Genomic DNA, 21898 nt, shown 5'->3' with positions numbered 1-21898 from the left:
AGCCACAACGAGCCAGATAATCGACAAAACTGCAGGCGAGCAGGAAAGACGACGCGCCGATGATGCTGTGCAAACTCACGAGCGTCCCCCCCCCCCCCCCCACACAGATGTTTCTTGTTTGTTTTCATTTCATTTGTATGTGGCTGTGTGTGTGTGTGTGCGCGCGTGTACGTGTGTACACATGATGGAGTTGACGTGGAGGAGGAGGAGGAGGAGAGCGATGGAGTTGACGAGGAAGGAGCAGCAGCGCCTCAACGCGCACCCCTCCCCCTCCGACCCTCGCGCTCGTCCAACAGCGGAACAGAGATACCCGGCGCGCGACGGAGTCCGAAAACCGCGGCTCACCGATGCACTTGGTGCCGTCGGCGCCGGCGACGTAGCCGGGCAGGCACGAGCAGAAGAAGCTGCCGATGGTGTTGGAGCACTCCCCGCCGCCGCCGCCGCCGCAGGCGCCAGCATCCGCCACGCACTCGTCCACGTCTGGCCAACGGCAACGGAAGAAAACGAAAAGGTTCGCCCGCGGGAAAAGCCGCGAGCCGGTAGCTGAAACGGGGCTCCGGTGGGGAAAGGCCGCGGGCGACGATCCACGACAGCCGGGGCCCTCCGCCGGGGGCCTCCGCCGGGGCCCTCCGCCGGGGCCTCCGCCGGGGCCTCCGCCGGGGCCTCCGCCGGGGCCTCCGCCGGGGCCTCCACCGGGGACTCCGCCGGGGCCTCCGCCGGGCCCGGCACGGCGCACCCGCGCCGGCCGCTGAGCCGCCGCGGCGGCGGCGCGAAGCGAAAGCGGCAAGAAGGTGAAGGGCAAAGATCCCCCGTGTCGCCTGCAACAGACTCGACTCGAAGCTTCCTCGACCGCGGGAATGCATATTCCTGGGGTCTTTAGGTAAAGCCCCGTAGATAGAAGAAAAAATAAAATAATAAAAATGACAGCGGCAAGATCACGACGTTTCGATCTCGACGCGAGCAAATCGCCATCGGGTGATTAAAAAAAAGAAAGAACCTAGCTGCGAGAGCTGCCGAGGCAGGGAACATACGTGGGCGGGATAGCTGCCTATGTGAGCAGTCACATTCACGAACACAGCGGCCGTTCACGGGCACCTCGACATGACTGTGGCTCTCGCCGAGCTCTCTCCGATTTGACGTTTGCTTGCTAATTCTTCGCATTGACATGCTGATCTCTTACATTGACATGCTGATGTCTTACATTGACATGCTGATGTCTTACATTGACATGCTGATCTCTTACATTGACATGCTGATCTCTTACACTGACATGCTGATATCTTGCATTGACATGCTAATCTCTCACATTGACATGTTAATCTCTTACATTGACATGCTAATTTCTCACATTGACATGCTGATCTCTTACATTGACATGCTAATTTCTCACATTGACATGCCAATTTCTCACATTGACATGCTGATCTCTTACATTGGCATGCTAATTTCTCACATTGACATGCTGATCTCTTACATTGGCATGCTAATCTCTTACATTGACATTGAGAGCTGCCTATGTGAGCAGTCACATTCACGAACACAGCGGCCGTTCACGGGCACCTCGACGTGGCGGTGACTCTTGCCGAGCTCTCTCCGATTTGACGTTTGCTTGCTAATTCTTCGCATTGACATGCTGATCTCTTACATTGACATGCTGATCTCTTACATTGACATGCCAATCTCTTACACTGACATGCTAATTTCTTACATTGACATGCTGATCTCTTACAATGACATGCTGATCTCTTACATTGACATGATAATTTCTCACATTGACATGCAAATCTCTCACATTGACATGCTAATTTCGCACATTGACATGCTAATTTCGCACATTGACATGCTGATATCTTGCATTGACATGCTGATGTCTTACATTGACATGCTGATCTCTTACATTGACATGTTGATATCTTACATTGACATGCTAATTTCTCTCACTGACATGCTAATTTCTCACATTGACATGCTGATCTCTTACATTGACATGTTGATCTCTTACATTGACATGCTAATTTCGCACATTGACATGCTGATTTCTCACATTGACATGCTGATCTCTTACATTGACATGCTGATCTCTTACATTGACATGCTAATCTCTCACATTGACATGCTGGTATCTTACATTGACATGCTAATCTCTTACATTGACATGCTGATCTCTAACATTGACATGCTAATCTCTCACATTGACATGCTGATTTCTCATATTGACATGCTAATATCTTACATTGACATGCTAATTTCTCACATTGACATGCTGATCTCTTAGATTGACATGCTAATTTCTCACATCGACATGCTAATCGCTTACATTGACATGCTGATCTCTCACATTGACATGCTAATCTCTTACATTGACATGCTAATCTTATACATTGACATGCTGTTCTCTTACATTGACATGCTAATCTCTTACATTAACATGCTGATCTCTTACATTGGCATGCTAATCTCTGACATTAACATGCTAATATTTTACATTGACATGCCAATCTCTTACATTGACATGCTAATTTCTCACATTGACATGCTAATTTCTCACATTGACATGCTAATTTCTTACATTAACATGCCAATTTCTCACATTGACATGCTAATTTCTCACATTGACATGCTAATTTCTCACATTGACCTGCCAATTTCTCACATTGACATGCTAATTTCTCACATTGACATGCTAATTTCTCACATTGACATGCTAATTTCTCACAATGGCATGCCAATTTCTCACATTGACATGCTAATTTCTCACAATGGCATGCCAATTTCTCACATTGACATGCTAATTTCTCACATTGACATGCTAATTTCTCACATTGACATGCTAATTTCTCACATTGACATGCTGATCTCTCACAGTACAATGGCCACCCCCACAGCTTCGTCATCGTGGTGGGTATGTCTCAGCTCTCCCATCTTACATTTGCATGAAAATGTCATCTCTAGCCCCGCCCACTTACCCTTGGGCTACACCCATCTCAAACCTTTATAACGCCCTTCCTCAGCAGCTCTCCCCACAATATATTTTTCCTGCCTCAGCAGCTCTCCCGCTATATTGTTTTCACCCGATGACGAATGCTTGTGTTGCGATCGAAAGACCCAAAGAATAATGTAACAGGCTGTTGGGGCAAGTGGTGTTAGCGAGTAGCAGCCGCCGAGGAAGGCAGGAACGGCACACGAGGGGGTGGGTGGGTGGCCAGCACCACGCCCGGTCGCCTTTGTATCCCCAGTGGTGATGTTTTACACGGCATTAGAGGCTGAGTCGGCCTAGGGGAGGCCCATGAGCGGTTCAGATAATCGTCGCTGGGTGTTGGCCGCGAGCGGGAATCTAACTCGGGTTCAATTGGGTAGCTGGGTGGATGAGTGAGTGGGTGGGTGACTGGTTGATTGAGTAGCTGGGTGGATGAGTGAGTGGGTGGGTGACTGGTTGGGTGGTTGGGTAGCTGGGTGGATGAGTGAGTGGGTGGGTGACTGGTTGATTGAGTAGCTGGGTGGATGACTGAGTGGGTGACTGGTTGGGTGGGTAGTTGAGTAGCTGTGTGGATGAGTGAGTGGGTGACTGGTTGGTTGATTGGGTAACTGACTGCGTGGCTGGCTCGGTGGGTAGCTGAATGAGTGTGTGTTGTGAGTGGGTGGGTGGTTGGTTGATTGCGTAGCTGGCTGGGTGGATGGGCAGCCGGCCTGCTGAGTGACTGAGTCAATGAGTGGGTGACCGTGCGGTTTACTGGGCAGCCGGCCGGCTGAGTGGGTGCCTGGGCAGGCTGAGTGGCTGAGCGAGTGAGGTGAGCAACCCAAGTCGGATTCAAGCTGGGCACGTGACTGGCTGAGCTGCAGAACGGCTGCAGCGTAGTTCACTGGCTCAGTGTATTCACTGGCTCAGTGTATTGACTGGCTCAGTGTATTTCATTGGCTGGCTGGCTCAGCGTAGTTCACTGGCTCAGTGTATTCACTGGCTCAGTGTATTGACTGGCTCAGTGTATTCACTGGCTCAGTGTATTCACTGGCTCAGTGTATTCACTGGCTCAGTGTATTTCATTGGCTGGCTGGCTCAGCGTAGTTCACTGGCTCAGCGTATTCACTGGCTCAGCGTATTGACTGGCTCAGTGTATTTCATTGGCTGGCTGGCTCAGTGTATTTCCCTGGCTGGTTGGCTCAGCGTATTCACTGGCTGGCTGGCTCAGTGTATTTCATTGGCTGGCTGGCTCAGCGTATTCATTGGCTCAGCGTATTCGTTGGCTCAGCGTATTGACTGGCTCAGCGTATTTCACTGGCTGGTTGGCTCAGCGAATTCCGCTGGCCGACCCGTCCGGAGTGTGAGACGTCCGCGCTGGCTGTCCGCTGCTTGGCTCCGCCGTGCCGTGAGATCAACGGACACGGAACGAGACAGGGAGAGACATGGAGAGACAGGGACAGACAGGGAGAGACAGGGAGAGACATGGAGAGACAGGGACAGACAGGGAGAGACAGGGAGAGACAGATACAGGGAGAGACAGGGAGAGACAGGGAGACAGGGAGATACAGGGAGAGACAGGGAGAGACAGATACAGGGAGAGACATGGAGAGACAGGGAGACAGGGAGATACAGGGAGAGACAGGGAGAGACAGATACAGGGAGAGACAGGGAGAGACAGGGAGACAGGGAGATACAGGGAGAGACAGGGAGAGACAGATACAGGGAGAGACATCGAGAGACAGGGAGAGACAGGGAGAGACAGGGAGAGACAGGGAGAGACAGGGAGAGACAGGGAGAGACAGGGAGAGACAGGGACAGACAGGGAGAGACAGGGACAGACAGGGAGAGACAGGGAGAGACAGGGAGAGACATGGAGAGACAGGGAGAGACAGGGAGATACAGGGAGAGACAGGGAGAGACATGGAGAGACAGGGACAGACAGGGACAGACAGGGAGAGACATGGAGAGACAGGGAGATACAGGGAGAGACATGGAGAGACAGGGACAGACAGGGAGAGACAGGGAGAGACAGGGAGAGACATGGAGAGACAGGGAGAGACAGGGAGAGACATGGAGAGACAGGGAGAGACGGGGAGAGACATGGAGAAGCAGGGAGAGACAGGGAGAGACAGGGGGAGACATGGAGAGACATGGAGAGACAGGGAGAGACATGGAGAGAGAGGGAGAGACATGGAGAGACAGGGAGAGACAGGGAGAGACATGGACAGACAGGGAGACAGGGAGAGACAGGGAGATACAGGGAGAGACAGGGAGAGACAGCCAGAGACAGGGAGAGACATGGAGAGACAGGGAGAGACAGGGAGAGAGGGAGAGACAGGGAGAGACAGGGAGAGACAGGGAGAGACAGGGGGAGACATGGAGAGACATGGAGGGACAGGGAGAGACATGGAGAGACAGGGAGATACAGGGAGAGACATGGAGAGACAGGGAGAGACAGGGAGAGACAGGGAGAGACATGGAGAGACAGGGAGAGACAGGGAGAGACAGGGAGAGACATGGAGATACAGGGAGAGACAGGGAGAGACATGGAGAGACAGGGACAGACAGGGAGAGACAGGGAGAGACAGGGAGACAGGGAGATACAGGGAGAGACAGGGAGAGACAGATACAGGGAGAGACATGGAGAGACAGGGAGAGACAGGGAGAGACAGGGAGAGACAGGGAGAGACAGGGAGAGACAGGGACAGACAGGGAGAGACAGGGAGAGACAGGGAGAGACAGGGAGAGACAGGGACAGACAGGGAGAGACAGGGACAGACAGGGAGAGACAGGGAGAGACAGGGAGAGACATGGAGAGACAGGGAGAGACAGGGAGATACAGGGAGAGACAGGGAGAGACATGGAGAGACAGGGACAGACAGGGACAGACAGGGAGAGACATGGAGAGACAGGGAGATACAGGGAGAGACATGGAGAGACAGGGACAGACAGGGAGAGACAGGGAGAGACAGGGAGAGACATGGAGAGACAGGGAGAGACAGGGAGAGACATGGAGAGACAGGGAGAGACGGGGAGAGACATGGAGAAGCAGGGAGAGACAGGGAGAGACAGGGGGAGACATGGAGAGACATGGAGAGACAGGGAGAGACATGGAGAGAGAGGGAGAGACATGGAGAGACAGGGAGAGACAGGGAGAGACATGGACAGACAGGGAGACAGGGAGAGACAGGGAGATACAGGGAGAGACAGGGAGAGACAGCCAGAGACAGGGAGAGACATGGAGAGACAGGGAGAGACAGGGAGAGAGGGAGAGACAGGGAGAGACAGGGAGAGACAGGGGGAGACATGGAGAGACATGGAGGGACAGGGAGAGACATGGAGAGACAGGGAGATACAGGGAGAGACATGGAGAGACAGGGAGAGACAGGGAGAGACAGGGAGAGACAGGGAGAGACATGGAGAGACAGGGAGAGACAGGGAGAGACAGGGAGAGACATGGAGATACAGGGAGAGAGAGGGAGAGACAGGGAGAGACAGGGAGAGACATGGAGAGACAGGGAGAGACAGGGAGAGACAGGGAGATAGAGGGAGAGACAGGGAGAGACATGGAGAGACAGGGAGAGACAGGGAGAGACATGGAGAGACAGGGAGATACAGGGAGAGACAGGGACAGACAGGGAGAGACAGGGAGAGACAGGGAGATACAGGGAGAGACAGGGAGAGACAGGGAGAGATATGGAGAGACAGGGAGAGACATGGAGAGACAGGGAGAGACAGGGAGAGACAGGGAGAGACATGCAGCGACAGGGAGATACATGGAGAGACAGGGACAGACAGGGAGAGACAGGGAGAGACAGGGAGATAGAGACAGGGAGAGACATGGAGAGACAGGGAGAGACAGGGAGAGACATGGAGAGACAGGGAGAGACAGGGAGAGACATGGAGAGACAGGGAGAGACAGGGAGAGACAGGGAGAGACATGGAGAGACAGGGAGGTACAGGGAGAGACAGGGAGAGACATGGAGATACAGGGAGAGAGAGGGAGAGACAGGGAGAGACATGGAGAGACAGGGAGAGACAGGGAGAGACAGGGAGAGACAGGGAGAGGCAGGGACAGACAGGGAGAGACAGGGAGAGACAGGTAGATACAGGGAGAGACAGGGAGATACAGGGAGAGGCAGGGACAGACAGGGAGAGGCAGGGACAGACAGAGAGAGACATGGAGAGACAGGGAGATACAGGGAGAGACAGGGAGAGACATGGAGAGACAGGGAGAGACAGGGAGAGACATGGAGAGACAGGGAGAGACAGGGAGAGACATGGAGAGACAGGGAGAGACATGGAGAGACAGGGAGAGACAGGGAGAGACATGGAGAGACAGGGAGAGACATGGAGAGACAGGGAGAGACAGGGAGAGACAGGGAGAGACATGGAGAGACAGGGAGAGACAGATACAGGGAGAGACAGGGAGAGACAGGGAGAGACAGGGAGAGACAGGAAGAGACAGGGAGATACAGGGAGAGACAGATACAGGGAGAGACAGGGAGAGACAGGGAGATACAGGGAGATACAGGGAGAGACATGGAGAGACAGGGAGAGACAGGGAGAGACAGGGAGAGACAGATACAGGGAGATACAGGGAGAGACAGGGAGAGACAGGGAGATACAGGGAGATACAGGGAGAGACATGGAGAGACAGGGAGAGACAGGGAGAGACAGGGAGAGACAGATACAGGGAGAGACATGGAGAGACAAGGAGAGACAGGGAGAGACAGGGAGAGACATGGAGAGACAGGGAGAGACAGGGACAGACAGGGAGAGACAGGGAGAGACAGGGAGAGACAGGGAGAGACAGATACAGGGAGATACAGGGAGAGACAGGGAGAGACATGGAGAGACAGGGAGAGACAGGGACAGACAGGGAGAGACAGGGAGAGACAGGGAGAGACAGGGAGAGACAGATACAGGGAGAGACATGGAGAGACAGGGAGAGACAGGGAGAGACAGGGAGAGACAGATACAGGGAGAGACATGGAGATACAGGGAGAGACATGGAGAGACAGGGAGAGACAGGGAGATACAGGGAGAGATAGGGAGAGACAGGGAGAGACAGGGAGAGACAGATACAGGGAGAGACAGGGAGAGACAGGGAGAGACAGGGAGAGACATGGAGAGACAGGGAGAGACAGGGACAGACAGGGAGAGACAGGGAGAGACAGGGAGAGACAGGGAGAGACAGATACAGGGAGATACAGGGAGAGACAGGGAGAGACAGGGAGAGACAGGGACAGACAGGGAGAGACAGGGAGAGACAGGGAGAGACAGATACAGGGAGAGACATGGAGAGACAGGGAGAGACAGGGAGAGACAGGGAGAGACAGATACAGGGAGAGACATGGAGATACAGGGAGAGACATGGAGAGACAGGGAGAGACAGGGAGATACAGGGAGAGATAGGGAGAGACAGGGAGAGACAGGGAGAGACAGGGAGAGACAGATACAGGGAGAGACATGGAGAGACAGGGAGAGACAGGGAGAGACAGATACAGGGAGAGACATGGAGATACAGGGAGAGACATGGAGAGACAGGGAGAGACAGGGAGAGACATGGAGATACAGGGAGAGACAGGGCCAGCGGAGTTTCTATTCGCGTGGTCAGACCAGCTCGCTCACTCACTCACACACACTGATACACTCACTCACACACACACCCACTCACACACTAACACTCACTCACACACACACCCACTCACACACTCACACACTCACTCACACACTCATACACTCACTCACACACTGATACACTCACTCACACACACACCCACTCACACACTCACTCACACACTCATACACTCACTCACACACACACCCACTCACACACTCACACACTCACTCACACACTCATACACTCACTCACACACTGATACACTCACTCACACACACACCCACTCACACACTCACACTCACTACACACTCATACACTCACTCACACACTGATACACTCACTCACACACACACCCACTCACACACTCACACACTCACTCACACACTCATACACTCATACACTCACACACTCACACACTCACTCACACACTCATACACTCACTCACACACTCACTCACACACTCACTCACACACTCATACACTCACTCACACACTCACACACTCATACACTCACTCACACACTCATACACTCACTCACACTCACTCACTCACCCTCACACACTCACTCACACACCCACTCACACACACACACTCACTCACACTCACTCACACACTCATACACTCACTCACTCACACTCACTCACACACTCACACACTCACTCACTCATTCACCCACTCACTCACTCACCCTCACACACCCACTCACCCACTCACCCACCCACCCACTCACACACTCACCCACCCACCCACTCACACACTCACCGACTCACCCACTCACTCATTCACCCACTCACTCACCCACTCACACACTTACTCACCCACTCACTCACCCACTCACCCACCCACTCACTCACTCACCCACTCACTCAATCACCCACCCACCCACTCACTCACTCACCCACTCACCCACTCACACACTCACCCACTCACACACTCACCCACTCACACACTCACCCACTCACCCACTCACTCACTCACACACTCACTCACTCACCCACTCACTCACCCACTCACTCACCCACTCACTCATTCACTCACTCACCACTCACTCACCCACTCACTCACTCACTCACCCACTCACCCACTCACTCACACACTCACTCACCCACTCACCCACTCACTCACCCACTCACTCACCCACTCACCCACTCACTCACCCACCCACTCACTCACCCACTCGGCCTCGCCAAGCTGACGCACACAGTCGGACTAACTCACGGATGTGGGTCGCCAGTGAGCTAGACGTGAGTGCGTGTGTGTGTGAGCGGTGGTGCCTCTGTGTGTGTGTGTGTGTCCATATAGGTGCTCGCTAACAGCACTTGCCCCTACAGTCTGTTAAGGCTATATGGGGGATCTTTGTCTTTGTGTGTCCATGCAGGGGAGCGGTAGCGCAGTGGCTAACGCGCTGCGCTGCAAAACACCGCAACACGAAGTCATCTGCCGCCCACGGCCAACACCGCTGACGATTACAATCATCTGGACCGGTCACGGGCCTCCCCCTAGATCGACTCAACCTCAAATGAGTACCTGGTGCGGATTGTAAAATCATCGCCACTGGGGAGACAAAGGCGGTCGGGCGTGGTGTTGGCCAACCCGCCCCCCTCGTGCGCCGTGCCGGCCTTCCACAGGTGCTGCTTGCCAACAGCACTTGGCCCAACAGTCTGTTACGGGCTACACGGGGGATCTTTGTTTTTTTTTTGTTTACGTTGGTGAGCGTGTCTTTGGGACCGAGCCTTCGACACTTCACGTGGCCTTAACGTGCACATCGCCTGGCACAAGCGCCGTGGTGACGTCACCGCCGCTTAGTGGCGAATAGCGGTGGTTGTTGTTGTTTTGTTTGTGTGTGGACTTTCATGATGGTGGGTGGGCCCTAGAAACGCTGAGTGGCAGGGAGCCATTCCCTGTTCACCTTCCAGTGCGACTGGGATGTCCTCTGGCTCCCACATTAATTCACACCGTCTTTGACCACGTAGTTCGGGAAGACTTCCGTGCCTGCACCAGTAGAATTTCCATCTGGTGCAAATACAATGGGATGCTGATCGATGCCCGGATGCGGTCAAGGGATGGCTCTCTGCTGGTCAAACATGTTACGTATGCCGATGATCTGGTGATTGCTGCTCACTCAGATTAAGAATTGGAGGCGCTGCTGCTGAACCTGGAGCGTGCCAACAAGAGGTGTGGCCTTACCATCAGCCCCGCCAAAACTAAGCACCTGCCTGGATATTTTGTACCATCAAAAAACTCCACCCCTTTCACTCGCCGTGAGTGATGGGGTGGTTGTTTAGAGAGTGGAGAAGTTCCAATACCTGGGCAGTGTGCTCATGACCGGCCCCGGTTTTGACAGCGGAGGTCTCGCTCCGAATCAGTCGAGCGGCGTTTATCTTTTCATCGGCTGCGCAACGTTGCTGTGTGGATGCTACCTGGTCTGCCGCTCCGCACGGAGCTCCAGCTCTTCGCTACACCTTTGACATGTGAAGCACTTTGAAGGAACATCTGCGATGGTTTATAAACATAGGAGGCTGGCCTGCCGACGATTCACCCTGGGTTTATAACCAGGCCGGAATGTGCGAAAAGCTCACAGATCCTTGAAAGATCTGGGCACAGTCCCATCGTTGAGCTCCTCCGGCAGGCGAGGCTGCGTTGGCTGGGTCACGTGGCCCGAATGCCCAACCGCAGCATACCCAAGAAACTTCCATTTTGCTGGATAGAGGGGGATAAACGGGCGCGGCACGGGCTAGAGAAGAGATGGAGTGATGCGGTACGGAAGGTCGTGGAGCTGAGTGGACTTGCCGATGACTGGTACCAGCGGTGTCAAGATGGGCTTCTGTGGAGGAGGCTCGTGAAGGACGCTGCTACTGGGCAGTTGGAGGCAGTCGCCCTCCAACAACAACGGAGGGCGGAGGAGCGAAGCTCACAACAACGAGCGGAGCGCCGGGTGGCTAAAGCACAGCAGGTTGGCACGGTAGGGGGCACAGGTGGTGCATCAGCCAGTCATCTCAGTCAGCCAACTCATGGCACCCACTGGGTCTGTCCCGTGCCAGGAGCGAGCCTTTGACACTCCACGTGGCCTAGCCTGGCACAAGCGCTGCGGTGACGTCACCGCCACTTAGTGGCGAATGGTGCTTGTTGTTGTTGTGCGCGTGTGAGCGTAGGTTAGCGCTACGCACCCAGCGACCCGGGTTCGATTCCCGCTCACGGCCACCGACGCCACCGGTGGCGAATCTCTGAACCGGTCCTGGGCCTCCCCCTCGGTCGTGGTGCGTGGTAAACATCGCCAACCGGGGAGACAAAGGCGGCCGGGCGTGGTGCTGGCCCCGTGCCGGAGGGCCGTTCGTGGGTGCCGCTGATCGTGTGCAGCGCTTGCCCCGACAGTCCGTCGCTGCAACTCACCTTCACACTTCTGTGTGATCTCGCTCTTGCGGTGACCCACGGGGCATTTGCAGTCGTAGGAGCCCACGGTGTTGAGGCACGTGCCTCCCTGGCAGATCCCCGGGATCGCCTGGCACTCGTCCACATCTACGCCCACACATGGAGGGACACGCGCGAAGACGCACGCACATGACACGACACGCGGTCTCGCACGCACGCACGCACAGACACGCAGACACGCACAGACACACACAGACACACAGACACGCGCACACGCAGACACGCACGCACAGACACGCACAGACACGCAGACACGCGCGCACACAGACACGCACACACAGACACGCACGCATAGACACACAGACACGCACACGCACAGACACGCACAGACACGCACGCACAGACACGCACGCGCACAGACACGCACAGACACGCACGCACGCACAGACACGCACGCATAGACACACAGACACGCACATGCAGACACGCACGCACAGACACGCACAGGCACGCACGCACAGACACGCACGCATAGATAGACAGACACGCACACACAGACACGCACACATAAACAGACAGACACGCACACACAGACACGCACACACAGACACGCACACACAGACAAAGTCAAAGATCCCCCATATAGCCTTAACAGACTGTAGGGGCAAGTGCTGTTAGCGAGCACCTATGAAGGCCGGTAACGGTACACGAGGGGGTGGGTGGCCAGCACCACGCCCGACCGCCTTTGTCTCCCCAGTGGCGATGTTTACTACACACCGCACCAGGTACTCATTTGAGGCTGAGTCGACCTAGGGGGGGCCCGGGACCGGTTCAGATAATCATCACTGGTGGTGTTGGCCATGAGTGGGAATCGATCTCGGGTCGCCAGGTTCATAGCGCAGCGTAGCGCTAACCGCTGCACCACCGCTCCCCACACACTACACGCAGTCTCACGCATGCAGACATACATACACAGTCACACACACACACACGACACACAGTCTCAAACACACAGACACATTCTCTAAAACAAAGTCTCACACACACAGTCTCACACACACACACACGACACACAGTCACACACACACAACGTCTGACATACACACAGTCTCACAGACAAAGTCTGACATACACACATTCTCACACACACAAAGTCTGACATACACACATTCTCACACACACAAAGTCTGACATACACACATTCTCACACACACAAAGTCTGACATACACACATTCTAACACACACACAGTCTGACATACACACATTCTCACACACACAAAGTCTGACATACACACAGTCTCAAACATACACAGTCTGACATACACACATTCTCACACACACAAAGTTTGACATACACACATTCTCACACACACACAGCCTGACATACACACATTCTCACACACACACAGTCTCAAACACACAGACACATTCTCTAAAACACACGGTCTCACACACACAGTCCCACACACACAAAGTCTGACATACACACATTCTCACACACACACAAAGTCTGACATACACACATTCTCACACACACAAAGTCTGACATACACACATTCTCACACACACAGTCTGACATACACACATTCTCACACACACACAGTCTGACATACACACATTCTCACACACACACAGTCTGACATACACACATTCTCACACACACACAGTCTGACATACGCACATTCTCACACACACACAGTCTGACATACACACATTCTCACACCCACAGTCTGACATACACACATTCTCACACACACACAGTCTGACATACACACATTCTCACACCCACAGTCTGACATACACACATTCTCACACACACACAGTCTGACATACACACATTCTCACACACACAAAGTCTGACATACACACATTCTCACACACACACAGTCTGACATACACACATTCTAACACACACACAGTCTGACATACACACATTCTCACACACACACACATTCTGACATACACACATTCTCACACACACACAGTCTGACATACACACATTCTCACACACACACAGTCTGACATACACACATTCTCACACACACACAAAGTCTGACATACACACATTCTCACACACACAAAGTCTGACATACACACATTCTCACACACACACACATTCTGACATACACACATTCTCACACACACACAAAGTCTGACATACACACATTCTCACACACACACAAAGTCTGACATACACTCATTCTCACACACACACAAAGTCTAACATACACACATTCTCTCACACACACAAAGTCTGACATACACACATTCTCACACACACACAAAGTCTGACATACACACATTCTCACACACACACAGTCTGACATACACACATTCTCACACACACACAGTCTGACATACACACATTCTCACACACACAAAGTCTGACATACACACATTCTCACACACACACATTCTGACATACACACATTCTCACACACACAAAGTCTGACATACACACATTCTCACACACACTAAGTCTGACATACACACATTCTAACACACACACAGTCTGACATACACACATTCTCACACACACACCCAGTTTGACATACATACATTCTCACACACACACAGTCTGACATACACACATTCTCACACACACACAGTCTGACATACACACATTCTCACACACACACACACACATTCTGACATACACACATTCTCACACACACACAGTCTGACATACACACATTCTCACACACACACAGTCTGACATACACACATTCTCACACACACAGAGTCTGACATACACACATTCTCACACACACACAAAGTCTGACATACACACATTCTCACACACACACACACAGTCTGACATACACACATTCTCACACACACACAGTCTGACATACACACATTCTCACACACACAAAGTCTGACATACACACATTCTCACACACACACAGTCTGACATACACACATTCTCACACACACACAGTCTGACATACACACATTCTCACACACACACACACATTCTGACATACACACATTCTCTCACACACACAGTCTGACATACACACATTCTCACACACACACACAGTCTGACATACACACATTCTCACACACACACACAGTCTGACATACACACATTCTCACACACACACAGTCTGACATACACACATTCTCACACACACACACACAGTCTGACATACACATTCTCACACACACACAGTCTGACATACACACATTCTCACACACACACAAAGTCTGACATACACACATTCTCACACACACAAAGTCTGACATACACACCTTCTCACACACACACACAGTCTGACATACACACATTCACACACGCACACAGTCTGACATACACACATTCTCACACACACACAGAGTCTGAGAAAGTAACTCATCGCAAAGCAAGTCCAAGGCTCAGCACCTCACCACGATTGATCGGCCAACACATTCGCAAGCTGCACTAACCCCCCCACCCCCGCTCCTCAGTGAGATTATTCTAAAAAAAAAAGTTTTCCTGGCTGACTGGCTGGCTGGCTGGCACGAGGGAGGGCTGGTGGGGAGGCGTCCAAAGGCCGTTCGGCATTCACGCGAAACGGAAAAACTCGACAACATCCTCCCCACCCCCAACACCCTCCCCCCGTCGAGTTGATTTTGTTCCTGCTGCCGCTGTTTACTGCTGCACCCCTGCCAACGCAACAACAGCAACAACAACAACATCGGCAAAGCAGCAACGGCCAGGCACTATTTATGAACTCCCATTACAAGCATCCACGTAATTAATTGCAGCCGACTTTATTTTGGCCCGGGGTGGCACGGGGTGGCGGTGGTGGTGGTTAGGGATGGGGGCGGCGGTGGTGGTGGTGGTGGTGGGGAGATTGGGGAATGTTTAATTGCCGCAGTTCAGGGAGCCCCTTTCATTCGTGGCGGATTCCTGAGTCGCAGCTCGCTGCACACAGACCCCGAGTGTGTACACCCGCAGCTACAACACCACCGCCGCCAGCGGTAGTAGCAGCACCACCACCACCACCACCGACAACACTTGCACTTGCCTCTACAGTCTGCTAAGGCTATCGGGGGGATATTTGTCTTTGGGTGGGTGTGGGTGTGTGGGTTGGTGTGTGGTGGGGTGTGGGTATGTACGTGTGTGGGTGGGTGTGTGGGTGGAGGTGTGTGTGTGTAGGTGGAGGTGTGTGTGTGTAGGTGGAGATGTGTGGGGGTGTGTGCGGGTTTGTAGGTGGAGGTGTGTGGGTGTGTAGGTGGAGGTGTGTGTGTAGGTGGAGGTGTGTGGGTGTGTGTGTGGGTGTGTAGGTGGAGGTGTGTGTGTAGGTGGAGGTGTGTTTGTGTGTAGATGGAGGTGTGTGTGTAGGTGTGTGTGTGTGTAGGTGGAGGTGTGTGTGTAGGTGGAGGTGTGTGTGTAGGTGTGTGTAGGTGGAGGTGTGTGTGTAGGTGGAGGTGTGTGTGTAGGTGTGTGTAGGTGGAGGTGTGTGTGTGTGTAGGAGTGTGTGTGTGTGTGTAGGTGGAGGTGTGTGTGTAGGTGGAGGTGTGTGTGTGTGTAGGTGGAGGTGTGTGTAGGTGGAGGTGTGTGTGTGTGTAGGTGGAGGTGTGTGTGTGTAGGTGGAGGTGTGTGTAGGTGGAGGTGTGTGTGTGTAGGTGTGTGTGTGTGTAGGTGGAGGTGTGTGTGTAGGTGGAGGTGTGTGTGTGTAGGTGGAGGTGTGTGTGTGTGTAGGTGTGTGTGTGTAGGTGTGTGTGTGTAGGTGGAGGTGTGTGTGTGTAGGTGTGTGTGTGTAGGTGTGTGTGTGTAGGTGTAGGTGTGTGTGTGTGTAGGTGTGTGGGTCCTGGTGAGGACAGAGTGCGGTTCGCTTTTCCGCCGACGTTGGCCGTGGCAGCGACTCAAACTCAGGGAGTCGCTGGGTCGTGAGAGCAGCGCGCTAACCGCTGCACCACCGCTCGCCACGCACGCACGCTGGCTGGCTCGCTCGCTCCTTGGCTGGCTCGCTCCCTTGCTCGCTCGCTCGCCCCTTTTGACGAGTGTCGCCCATGCGCGCCTCTCCAAGCCGAGGAAGCCGAATTGACGAAGCCATCGACGGTACTGATGACGATCATGAAATCGCTTCCGTGCCGGCACGCGTGGGTGCATGAGTGAGCGGCTGAGTGAAGGGTGAGTGAGTTGCTGAGTGAGTGAGTTGCTGAGTGTGTTGCTGGGTGAGTGGTTGGGTGAGTGGTTGGGTGAGTGGCTGAGTGAGCGCTGCTGCCTCAGCGAGTGAGACTCAGTGAGTGAGACTCAGCGAGTGAGACTCAGCGAGCGAGACTCAGCGAGCGAGACTCAGTGAGTGAGACTCAGTGAGTGAGACACAGCGAGCGAGACTCAGCGAGCGAGGCTCAGTGAGTGAGACTCAGCGAGTGAGACTCAGACTCAGTGAGTGAGACTCAGTGAGTGAGACTCAGTGAGTGAGACTCAGCGAGAGTGACTCAGTGAGGGAGTCTCAGTGAGCGAGACTCAGCGAGTGAGACTCAGTGAGAGTGACTCAGTGAGTGAGACTCAGTGAGTGAGACTCAGACTCAGCGAGCGAGACTCAGTGAGTGAGACCTCAGTGAGCGAGACTCAGTGAGTGAGACTCAGTGAGTGAGACTCAGTGAGTGAGACTCAGCGAGAGTGACTCAGTGAGGGAGTCTCAGTGAGCGAGACTCAGCGAGTGAGACTCAGCGAGTGAGACTCAGCGAGTGAGACTCAGCGAGAGAGACTCAGCGAGTGAGACTCAGCGAGTGAGGCTCAGTGAGTGAGACACAGCGAGCGAGACTCAGCGAGCGAGACTCAGCGAGTGAGACACAGTGAGTGAGACTCAGCGAGCGAGACTTAGCGAGTGAGACTCAGACTCAGTGAGTGAGACTCAGCGAGCGAGACTTAGCGAGTGAGACTCAGTGAGAGAGACTCAGACTCAGCGAGTGAGACTCAGTGAGCGAGACTCAGCGAGTGAGACTCAGACTCAGTGAGTGAGACTCAGCAAGTGAGACTCAGTGAGCGAGACTCAGCGAGTGAGACTCAGACTCAGTGAGTGAGACTCAGTGAGTGAGACTCAGTGAGTGAGACTCAGTGAGCGAGACTCAGCGAGTGAGACTCAGACTCAGTGAGTGGGACTCAGTGAGTGAGACTCAGTGAGTGAGACTCAGCGAGCGAGACTCAGACTCAGCGAGTGAGACTCAGTGAGTGAAACTCAGTGAGTGAGACTCAGTGAGTGAGGCTCAGACTCAGCGAGCGAGACTCAGTGAGTGAGACTCAGTGAGTGAGACTCAGTAAGTGAGACTCAGTGAGTGAGACTCAGACTCAGCGAGCGAGACTCAGTGAGTGAGACCTCAGTGAGCGAGACTCAGTGAGTGAGACTCAGACTCAGCGAGCGAGACTCAGTGAGTGAGACTCAGTAAGTGAGACTCAGTGAGTGAGACTCAGACTCAGCGAGCGAGACTCAGTGAGTGAGACCTCAGTGAGCGAGACTCAGCGAGTGAGACTCAGTGAGTGAGACTCAGTGAGTGAGACTCAGCGAGAGTGACTCAGTGAGTGAGACTCAGCGAGTGAGACTCAGTGAGTGAGACTCAGTGAGTGAGACTCAGCGAGTGAGACTCACTGAGTGAGACTCAGACTCAGCGAGCGAGACTCAGTGAGTGAGACTCAGTGAGTGAGACTCAGTAAGTGAGGCACAGCGACTGCGACTCAGACTCAGCGAGCGAGACTCAGTGAGTGAGACCTCAGTGAGCGAGACTCAGTGAGTGAGACTCAGCGAGAGTGACTCAGTGAGTGAGACTAAGCGAGTGAGACTCAGTGAGTGAGACTCAGTGAGTGAGACTCAGTGAGTGAGACTCAGCGAGTGAGACTCAGCGAGTGAGACTCAGCGAGCGAGACTCAGCGAGTGAGACTCAGCGAGTGAGACTCAGCGAGCGAGACTCAGCGAGCGAGTCTCAGCGAGCGAGACTCAGCGAGTGAGACTTAGTGAGTGAGACTCAGTGAGTGAGACTCAGCGAGTGAGACTCAGCGAGCGAGGCTCAGCGAGCGAGACTCAGCGAGCGAGACTCAGCGAGTGAGACTCAGACTCAGCGAGCGTGACTCAGCGAGCGAAACTCAGCGAGAGAGACTCAGTGAGTGAGACTCAGACTCAGTGAGTGAGACTCAGACTCAGTGAGTGAGACTCAGCGAGTGTGACTCAGACTCAGTGAGTGAGACTCAGACTCAGTGAGTGAGACTCAGACTCAGTGAGTGAGACTCAGCGAGTGTGACTCAGCGAGCGAGACTCAGCGAGCGAGACTCAGTGAGTGAGACTCAGCGAGTGTGACTCAGACTCAGTGAGTGAGACTCAGACTCAGTGAGTGAGACTCAGACTCAGTGAGTGAGACTCAGCGAGTGAGACTCAGACTCAGCGAGCGAGACTCAGCGAGTGTGACTCAGCGAGCGAGACTCAGCGAGCTAGACTCAGTGAGTGAGACTCAGCGAGAGTGACTCAGCGAGTGTGACTCAGCGAGCGAGACTCAGCGAGCGAGACTCAGCGAGCGAGGCTCAGCGAGCGGGACTCCGAACCGCGCGTCCGGCGTGCGTGCACCTACCCTGGCACGCGCCCGTGCGGATGTTGGGGATGAACCCGCGTCGGCACGGGTGCGGCTGCGGCGGGCACGTCTCACACGGGTGGCCCCACGCACGCCCGATGGTGGCGCAGCAGAGGGTCTTGGTGCAGACGACGCCACTCAGCTGCGCCTGGCACATCTGCTGGGTCACCTGGGTGAAGCAGGGGCCAGTCCTGTAGTCTGTGTCCCGTCGGGGGGCGGGGGGGGGTCGACGAGGTGAGGAGTGGAGGAGGAGCGAGAGAGGGGGTGGGTAGAGGAGGAGTGAGGAGGTGGAGGAGGATGGTGGGAGGAGGACGGGAAGGTGGGGGCGTGAGGGGGTGGGGGGGAGAAAGGTCACGTGTTGTTCAATCACTGGTTCAGGAGTTCATTGACTTCATCGACTTTGATTTTGATTTGCCGCTCACTCAGTTACACACTCACTCAGTCAGTTGCACACTCACTCAGTCAGTTACACACTCACTCAATCAGTTACACACTCACTCAGTCAGTTACACACTCACTCAGTCAGTTACACACTCACTCAGTCAGTTACACACTCAGTGATGTACACACTCACTTATTCAGTTACACACTGTCAGTTACACACTCACTCAGTCAGTTACACACTCACTCAGTCATGTACACACTCAGTCAGTTACACACTCACTCAGTCAGTTACACACTCACTCAGTCAGTTACACACTCAGTCATGTACAAACTCACTCAGTCATGTACACACTCACTCAGTCATGTACACACTCAGTCAGTCACACACTCACTCAGTCAGTTACACACTCACTCAGTCATGTACACACTCAGTCAGTTACACACTCACTCAGTCAGTTACACACTCACTCAGTCAGTTACACACTCAGTCATGTACAAACTCACTCACTCAGTTACACACTCAGTCAGTTACACACTCACTCAGTCAGTTACACACTCAGTCATGTACAAACTCACTCACTCAGTTACACACTCACTCAGTCAGTTACACACTCACTCAGTCAGTCACACACTCACTCAGTCAGTTACACACTCACTCAGTCAGTCACACACTCACTCAGTCAGTCACACACACATTTAGTCAGGCATGTACACACTCACTCAGTCACACACTCACTCAGTCAGGCATGTACACACTAACTCAGTCAGTCACACACTCACTCAGTCAGTTACACACTCACTCAGTCAGTCACACACTCACTCAGTCAGTCACACACTCACTCATTCAATTACACACTCAGTCAGTCAGTTACACATTTAGTCAGTCACACACTCACTCACTCAGTCAGTCACACACTCACTCAGTCAGTTACACATTCACTCAGTCAGTTACACACTCACTCAGTTACACACTCACTCAGTCAGTTACACACTCAGTTACACACTCACTCAGTCAGTTACACACTCAGTCATGTACACACTCACTTACTCAGTTATACATTCACTCAGTCAGTTACACATTCACTCAGTCAGTTACACACTCAGTCATGTACACACTCACTCACTCAGTCACACACTCACTCAGTCAGTCACACACTCACTCAGTCAGTCACACACTCACTCAGTCAGTCACACACTCAGTCAGTCACACACTCACTCAGTCACACACTCACTCAGTCACACACTCACTCAGTCACACACTCACTCAATGCTCTGCCTGCCAATATGATGGAGCCGCTGGGGAGCTATGATGCACTTTTAAATAATCCGGATTGACGAATTACATTTATTTCGAGCTGCTGCTCGTTTGTTTGTTGTTGTGTTTGTTGTTGTGTTTGTTGTTGTGTTTGTTGTTGTTGTGTTTGGTTTGTTGTCCTTCCACCTCTGATTTGCATGGTTGGCGACGTACGGTGCAAAAGGAGTTCAAAATACACACGTACAACATACACACATACAACATACACACATACAACATACACATGGGTATCTGTGTGAGTCTACTGGTCTTTGTGTTGGTCTATGGGTCTGTGAGTGAGTCTATGAGTCTCTGTGTGGGTTTATGGGTCTCTGTGTGGGTCTATGGGTCTCTGTGTGAGTCTATGGGTCTCTATTAGAGTATATGGGTCTCTGTGTGAGTCTATGGGTCTCTATTAGAGTATACGGGTCTCTGTGTGAGTCTACGGGTCTCTGTGTGAGTCTACGGCTCTCTGTGTGAGTCTACGGCTCTCTGTGTGAGTCTACGGGTCTCTGTGCGAGTCTACGGGTCTCTGTGTGAGTCTACGGGTCTGTGTGTGTGTCTACGGGTCTCTGTGTCAGTCTATTGGTTTCTTTGTGAGTCTATGTTTCTCTGTGTGAGTCTATGGGTCTCTGTGTGAGTCTATGGGTCTCTGTGTGAGTCTATGGTTCTCTGTGAGTCTACTGGTCTCTGTGTGAGTCTACGGGTCTCT

At 53.2% G+C, this 21898-nt stretch overlaps 1 protein-coding gene across 1 annotated transcript in view; it reads right to left on the bottom strand.

The window, feature by feature from the left end:
* The window catches only part of LOC116954924 (fibrillin-2-like), a 516076-nt gene that overhangs the window by 187737 nt on the left and 306441 nt on the right, over positions 1-21898 (bottom strand). The window contains exons 7-9 of the mRNA XM_076052694.1: positions 19509-19706; positions 11975-12100; positions 346-480 (exon numbers count right to left, since the gene is read on the bottom strand). Coding sequence (XP_075908809.1) covers positions 346-480; positions 11975-12100; positions 19509-19706 — 459 coding nt within the window. The remainder of the gene's footprint in view (positions 1-345; positions 481-11974; positions 12101-19508; positions 19707-21898) is intronic.

Source organism: Petromyzon marinus, chromosome 57 (assembly GCF_048934315.1).
Source record: "Petromyzon marinus isolate PM22_M1 ecotype Great Lakes invasive population chromosome 57, UKy_Petmar_22M1.pri1.0, whole genome shotgun sequence".
NCBI lineage: Eukaryota > Metazoa > Chordata > Hyperoartia > Petromyzontiformes > Petromyzontidae > Petromyzon > Petromyzon marinus.
Note: the sequence above shows the minus strand (reverse complement) of the source record. Positions and strands in the feature narration are given on the sequence as shown.